The 8,154-nt window shown below is 36.6% G+C and overlaps 1 protein-coding gene across 2 annotated transcripts; it reads left to right on the top strand.

Annotated features, from left to right (window-relative positions):
- The first annotated feature begins 1,725 nt into the window (after positions 1-1,725).
- Positions 1,726-7,628, top strand: LOC121970424 (short-chain dehydrogenase TIC 32 B, chloroplastic-like). 2 transcript variants are annotated; one of them, XM_042521150.1, is made up of 6 exons: positions 1,727-2,363; positions 2,840-3,080; positions 5,503-5,582; positions 5,663-5,816; positions 5,905-5,983; positions 7,391-7,628. In XM_042521150.1, the coding sequence occupies exons 1-6, from the start codon at positions 2,246-2,248 to the stop codon at positions 7,427-7,429; spliced, it is 711 nt and encodes a 236-aa protein (XP_042377084.1). In that variant the 5' UTR covers positions 1,727-2,245; the 3' UTR covers positions 7,430-7,628. The 2 variants fall into 2 exon arrangements, with proteins under 2 accessions (XP_042377085.1, XP_042377084.1); XM_042521151.1 differs by lacking the exon at positions 5,905-5,983 and having other exon boundaries at positions 1,726-2,363.
- Positions 7,629-8,154: the final 526 nt, after the last annotated feature.

Here is an 8,154-nt window from a genome sequence, read left to right as displayed (position 1 = left end):
ATTCGGGGTTTCCGCGTCGCGAAAACGCGGTTTTCGCGGCCCGAAAAACCCAACAAGAATTGTGGAATAGGCGTAAGCCTAGTCTAAAACACATTCAGATATGGGGTAGTCCATCTCATGTGCTGAAGGGAGACACTGACAAATTGGAATCATGTACAGAAGTTTATCTATTTGTGGGATATCCTAAAGGAACGAAAGGTGATTTGTTTTATAATCCTAAAAATCAGAAGATCATTGTTAGAATCAATGCTCGATTTTTAGAGGAAGATTATGTAATGAACCATAAGTCCATGAGTGAAATTGTTCTAGAAGAAATTAGAGAGGGCACGTCTAGTCTAGTACCAACAGTGCAAGATGAAATATCACAAGAAATTGCAACACGTATCATAAATGATACACAACAACAGATAGTGTCTCGTCGTAGTGGGAGGGTTGTGAGGCAACCTGAAAGATTCATATTTTTGGGAGAGTCCTCGGACTTGATCCCTGGTGAACATGAACCTGATCCCCGGACATATGACGAAGCACTTCTAGATAAAGATGTAGTATCTTGGCAAAGGTCGATGAATTCTGAAATAGAATATATGTATTCTAATAAGGTCTGGGAGCTTGTAGAACCACCAAATGGTGTAAAAGCCGTTGGATGTAAGTGGATCTACAAAAGGAAAAGATGGATAGATGGGAAGGTGGAAACCTTCAAAGCAAAGCTTGTTGCGAAGGGGTATACTCAGAAAGAGTAAATCAATTATGAGGAAACCTTTTCGCCAGTAGCTATGCTTAAGTCTATCCGGATACTCTTATCTATTACCGCTCATATGGATTATGAGGTTTGACAAATGGATGTCAAGACAGCTTTCCTAACGGAAGTCTTGAAGAAAACATCCATATGAAGCAACCAAATGAGTTTATTACAAAAGGCAAAGAGCATCTAGTGTGTAAACTCAATCGGTCAATTTATGGACTGAAGCAAGCTTCAAGGTCTTGGAATATCCAATTTAATGAAGTAATCCAGTCGTATGGATTTATTCAATGTCCGGATGAGTCTTGTGTATACAAGAAGTGTGATGGAAATGTGGTGGTATTTCTTGTACTATACGTAGCTGACATTTTGTTAGTTGGAAACAATATCAAAGTGTTGTCAGAAGTAAGGGTATGGTTGTCTAAACAATTCGATATGAAGGACTTAGGAGAATGCGCACATATTCTTGGGATCAAAGTAATAAGGGACCGCAAGAAAAGGATGTTGTGCTTATCCCAAACTTCATATATCGATACAATCCTTTCTCGTTTTAGCATGCAAAACTCCAAGAAAGGTTTTCTATCTTTCAGGCATGGAGTAACTTCATCTAAAGAGATGTCTCCGAAGACATCAAAGAAGATAGAAGAAATGAAGACAGTTCCTTATGCTGTAGGAAGCCTAATCACTACAAGAAAATTGGGCTTTTACAACACTTAAAACACAACGTTTTTTTTAAAAAGCGTTGTCGTTTTTTCTTTAACAACGCTTTTAGTGAAAAGCGTTGTCTATTTCTTTATTTTCTTACTAATAGACAACGTTTTTTTAAAAATCGTTGTCTATTAGTGATTTTTGTGGGTCAACGATAATGCTTATTGAAAAGCGTTGTCTATTACTATTCTTTTAGTGTTGTCTATTGTCAAGTTCTCGTCTAAATTAAATCTAGAATGATACAAACCGTTGGATCAAGTAAGGAGTAGAAACACCCTTATGTTTCACTCGCACCCACACCTATCTTCTGAAAACCTCCCGAACCCCTCTCACAACTTCTCATCTCTCGCCTTCTCCATCCAACTTCTCTCATGCCCTCTCCGTCTAACTTCTCTCCGGTAAACCCCTCTCCGGCGAACCCCTCTCTAAGAACCTCCCCTCCGAACTCCTCTCCGTCAAGACCGTGGGAAAAATTTCCTCACCTTATTCCTTCACCTCTTCGTCTAATAGCAAATGCCCTAATCGCCCCATTTTCATTCTTAAACCTAGACAATGTCGTCGTGTTGACCCAGGCGTTGTTCTTCCTTTACCCCGTCAGGTCAACTTTGGCACTATCGTGAATGCTTGGCACGGAAGCATCGCACGGACCCGATATCGACCCTTCACGAACTCCATTACCGAGCAAGCCAGGCAAAGGCCACTACAAATAGCATCGCCTCGTTCCTCCTCCTCCTTCATCGGATTTCGCTTATCCTCTCTCTCATCTCTCTCTTCTGTTGCTTTGTTGAGAGAGAAGCTATGGGGTACTGGAGGGAAGCCACCGGCATCAAAGGACCTAGCGGATTTGGATCCGGCAACACCGTCGAGCAGGTCACAGAGGGCATCGACGCCTCTCGCCTCACCGTCATCGTCGCCGGTACCTTTCTCTTCATTTCCTCCCACTTTGTCTACTTTCACAGTTAAGTCTGCTCTAAATCCGTATAGTTCGTCGTTTCTAGCTTAAAATTGGTACTTAATAGTTTGAGATGTGTGTTATTCGCTTCAAAGAGCTATTTCTTTTCTTCTCTAACTTATTCCCCCCCATTGTCCTCATCCTAATTGTAAAATTTGTCTTTGAAGTAATAAAAAGAAAGTTGATTGGCCCTAAAAATCGGATCTTTATCCACAAAGTACCTCTTCCCTAAATCATTTCTAGATTAACTTGATAGTTCCAGAGTGATATGTGTATTCTCGCCTATTTTTTCTCTTATGCTCAAGCTACAATTTGTCTTCTAACTAAAGCAAGATAGTTAAACATTAGCCCGAAAAATTTGATTCTTCAGTACTGATGTCATACAAAAATAATCTTTGTTCGCAAATTAAACCATTGCTTGATCTGTTCTTGCTGACCAGGTGGAAGCAGTGGGATCGAAGCAGAGACGGCAAGGGTGTCGGCCCTTAGAGGAGCCCATGTCATCATCGGTGCAAGGAACTTGGAAGCTGCTAATGCCGTGAAGCAGAACATCCTGAACAGCATTCCATCTGCTAGAATTGACATCATCCAGATTGAGCTCAGGCTGCTCAGCTCACTCAAATCTGTCCGAGCCTTCGTCGAGAAATTCCTTGCCATGAATCTCCCTCTCAACATTTTGATGTAAGTAAAATAACTGTTAGAGTGTATACTAAAAGCCTAGCTTTTGGTATAAACATTTATCTAGAAATAAGAATCACATTGGTCAAATGTCTACATTTATGATAAATGTAGTTGCTCAATTAATTTATATTGTAGATAACATGGTGTGTGGTGTCACACACAGAAGATCATGTTATCGGTTCCTTATAAATTATAAACAGTAGCTCACGACTAAGATGGAAAGGAACAAACCATTGGAAGGTCGTAGTGTAATTAGGTGTTAGTTTATCTTAACTATATAATTACACTAGTACACTTAGAGTGTATTGAGTAGGACCATTTGAGGTCGTTCTTTTTATGCTGACTTTATAAAGGAACAAAGACCTCAGTTATTATGGAAGTGTGTGCTCTTAATCCTAATATAATAACAAGCACATATATTTGATATTTATTTCTTTAATTTATCAATGGGTGAGATTTAGTTCGATGCATCAATAAGCGATAAGTTGGAAATGATATCACTTATAGTGTGTTGTTGATTATAGAAGGAAGCGTGTCCTAGTGATACTAGGTTGATAATGTCCTCAAGAGGAGCTCATAAGGATTGTCGTGAAGCAGGTGGACATAGTCCGACGTGATAATAAGGTTGAGTGGTACTACTCTTGGACTAAGAAATTAATTAAATGAGTTGTCGAACTCACTTAATTAGTGGACATTCGATATCTTAAACAGGAGACTAACACACTCATAAGAAGGAGCCCAAAATGTAATTTGGGATTGGTGCGGTAGTTCAATGATAGTTCTCTAGTGGAATGAATTATCATTGATAAAATTAAGTTGTGTGTGCGAACATGGGATGCTTAATTTTATCGGGAGACCAAAACCAATTCCTCCTCTCGGTCCTATCGTAGCCTCTTATTTATAAAGTCTTATACCCACATATACCCACCTTCCTACCCAACTTAGGTGACTGGCCAAGCAAGCTTGGGTTTAAGGTGGTCGGCCCTAGCTTGAACCCAAGCTAGTAGAGCCGTAATTAATTAAAAAGAAAATTTAATTTTAATGTTTATTATTATGTGGAAGATTTAATTTAAAAGAGAATTAAAATTAAAATAACTCTCTTGTAAAAGATTTACAAAAGATTAAAGAAAGAGATTAAATCTCTTTCCTTATTTGTAGATTGGAGAGATGTTTTATTTTCTCTTTAAAATTATTCACATGTTAATAAAATTAAAATTATAGATATTTCCTTTTATTAACCATGAAGAGATTTTAAAGAGAAATTTTATTTTTTAAAATTTCCGGAAACAAATAAGGAAAGTTTTAATTGTTGATTGAAACTTGTCCAATTTGCTTCCTATTGATTTGGCCGGTCATCATTGTTTAATTGGGGAAATATTATTTTATTTTTCTCAATTAAATCATGTCAAGAAATTAAGGAAAATTTATTGTAATTAAATTTCCTAATTTACCTAGGCCAGGAATATAAAAGAAGGGGAGGGTGCCTTTACAAGATACAACATCTATTATTCCTCTCCTCTTTGTTCCTTGGTGTGGCCATCATCTCCTTCTCTTCCTCTTGTGGTGGCGAACCTCTCTCTCCCCTTGGAGTTCTTGTGGTGGCGGATACTACTCGGAGAAGAAGAAGAAGAAGAGAGAAAGCTAGCATCTCTTGGAGCTTGGTTAGTATTTTGTTTTTCTCCTTGGTAAAGCTTTTCTTTTGTGGCGAACCTTGCTTGGAGGAGAAGAAGGTGGTTGATGGTTTCTCATCTTGGAAGATCGTTGCCCACACAACGTCCGAGTTAGAAGAGGAATACGGTAGAAGATCAAGAGGTTTTTCTACAAGGTATAACTAGTAATTTCTATTTCGCATCATGCTAGTTATTTATGGAAATAATACCAAATACAAGAGGCTTACGTTCTAGTATTTCAATATGTTTTTAAGTTGTGTTCTTTTGTTTCTTTCTTTTCCTTGTGATTTGATTGTTCTCTTTGGTTAACCTAAAGTTATTTTAGGAAATTAAATATTAGCTTTCTATTAAAGGTTTTGTCTAGTCGGTGGTGGTTGCTCCCATATCCAAGAAGGCCATGTGCCTCGCCACGTCAGTACTGGGAACCTTTTATGGAAATTAATGTTTAATGGAATTAATAACTTAAGGAGACTTGGGTCGAACGTGTTAAGTTCCGCAGGAGATCCAAGTCAAAACCTAAAAGAACAAATAGATTAAGTTTTGGATCAAACGTGTTAAGTTCCGCAGGCGATCAAAAATTTAATTTAAAAGAACACATGGTAGCTAGGAAAAGGTTCAGACCTTTGTACAAAATTTTTGTACAGTGGAACCTATAGATTTTCCGAGTAGCAACCAACAATAACATCATAGCTTCTCATGGTCGAGTGCTCTCATGGTTCAGCTTGAAGTTTATATCTTCGATTCGTTTTCAGAAACAACGCTGGTGTGATGTACTGCCCATTCAAGCTCTCAAAGGATGGAGTAGAGATGCAGTTTGCGATGAATCATCTCGGTATTTTTATTTTTTTACTTAGCATTATCATTCAGATCTTCATCAGGATTATGAGTTTAACATGTTCCTTCTAATCTCAGGTCACTTCCTGCTGACAAATCTTCTACTTGAGAAACTGAAAACCACTGCAGAAAAGACAGGAATTGAGAGCCGCATCGTGAATCTATCCTCAGTCGCTCACGTTGGGCCTTACAGTGAAGGAATCAAGTTCGACAAACTCAATGACAAGAAAGCGTAAGTTATTCTATCATCAATTTGGCAACAAAAAAAAAGAAAGAAGAAGATATCCTTGATAACAATAATTGATGGTGTTCTTCTTCAGATATAACGATATAATGGCTTATGGGCAATCCAAGTTGGCTAATATCTTGCACTCCAACGAGCTTGCACGACGCTTGAAGGTATGTCGACATTGTCTACTCCAGATGCAACAAAAAAAAGAAAAAAATGGAGCATACCTCATGAAAAATATTGATTGTTAACAAGAAGAAGGGAAGCTATAGGAGAAATATCATAATTCTATCCATACTTTTTCATTATTTTTTTCACCTCTTTACTATTTTTTAGATATGTTCTTTAAGGATCTGAATATTTGGATGGAAGATAGAATGAAAACGATCTTTGTTCATTTATGTGCCACTTTTAGTCTGATACCCTTAGAATACAAGTTCAATGTCTATATCTGTGATCTTAATTTTAGACTCAATGAGACTTTCTTTTCCTTTCCTATACATCAATCGGCTTCTATACTCGCACCTAGGGTAGAGTCTTATTCTTGGTTTAGTTGGAACATTCTCCTTTGGTATTGAAATATTTTGTTATACTATTTTCAACTCGTACAAAAAACTGAATCATGTTATATAACTAGAAAGATTGGAATCATGAAGTGTATGCCAAGAGTTTCCTTTCACTCACTGTCGATGGGGTCTGTGTGAAAAAAGAAGCTTGCAGCAACAATAAAGTAGAGAGTATCAACACTAAGCCTTTGAAGTAGTTTGCAGTGCCCTCTTGAAAAAGAAAAACAACCATAATTTGACGGAAAATTGGTATTGTACTCTTAGTATTCTGAAAATGTGACAGAAACGACTGGAAAAATTTTACCGAATTCAAAAGCTTTAAACAAAGTGCGAGAAGATGCATATATTGACTAATGAGCAAAGCCAACCTCAAAAGTCAAGTCTTGAGACCTTACCATATGTTTAGAACAATTTGCATTGATGGATGGCTAGTGAGCATAGCTGGTGAATGTACTGGAATGTGTTTTATGCTATATGATTTGCCAAACAAAGAATGATATGCAATGAATGACAAATAATACAATCTATAGATGTATCTTACTGTTGCTTTTTCAATAGACGAGAACTACTTATTATCTTATCAAACATTTGACAATGAGAAGGAATTTCAGTAATGGGAGAAGAATATATCTATGTGATTTATAGCATTAATATGCCTATTAAAGAAATGTAGCTAGTAAAATATAAAACCAATCCAAGATATCATTCTAGGTTCTATGTATAGAATCATGTGTGGCTTTGGTTGCCTTTTTTCTTGTTAGATCAAAAACTTAATATAGGAAGATTTGTTCATTATGATAAGTTATTCCATTTGTTAAGTACGACAAAAAGCTAGCGAAGTACCTTTGTGGGCACTAGGTGCACTAATTTACCTGCTAAAGATCCATTTCTTTCTTCTTTCTCAATCCAAATTTTCTCATTACTGTATGGTGTGAACTGTGACCTTTGTTTTCAACTTTAAGAGTGAAAATTTCTTTTGCACAATACTGATGGTATTATTTTCTGTGGCAGATACACAGTGGTAGGTGTTTTGTCCCAGTCTCAAGCTGACAATCCTTTTTTATCAATATATCTAGTAGAAGTAAGCATGCAGATCGTTGTCTTCGAGGCCAGCTAGTTATTTTGTGCTTTTTTTGTTTTAAATTCGAATGTCACTATCTACTTTGAAACAGAACTATTTAGTCTTTGTGTATAGTTGAATTCTCCTGTAAATACTAATACTTTGTAATTGAATTCTATTGTTTTGGTACGAGTTTGAAATCATTAGTCGAGCTAATTAATGTTATTTTATATGTCAAATTTGAATCTAGACATGGTAAAAGAAAATTAATAGTTTTGTAAATATAAAAAAAATAATTTTGTAAATAGATTTTTTTATTTTATTTTAAAAAGACAACGCTTTTAAAGTGTTGCACAAGTGTTGTCTTTGCCAAAAACAACAACGCTTTTAAAGCGTTGCAATAATGATGTTTTTGCAAAAAATACACAATGCTTTTAAAGTGTTGCAAAAGCTTTGTCTTTGCTACAAATGACAACGCTTTTAAAGCGTTGTCTTTGAGCAGACTTTTAACAACAGTGCTTTTAACAACGCTTTTTCAGCCACATAGACAACGCTTTTAAAGCGTTGTCTATTAGCTTTTTTTCTTGTAGTGAATGTATGTTATGCACGAGACAAGATATTTGTTTTGCCAAGCGCATGGTTAGCAGATATCAAAGTAACTCTGGATCAGGACATTAGACTGCTGTAAAGCATATATTAAAGTACCTGAGAGGGA

This window comes from Zingiber officinale, chromosome 4A, assembly GCF_018446385.1.
Source record: "Zingiber officinale cultivar Zhangliang chromosome 4A, Zo_v1.1, whole genome shotgun sequence".
In the NCBI taxonomy this organism is placed as follows: Eukaryota; Viridiplantae; Streptophyta; class Magnoliopsida; order Zingiberales; family Zingiberaceae; genus Zingiber; species Zingiber officinale.
This window is presented reverse-complemented; position numbering and strand designations above follow the sequence as displayed.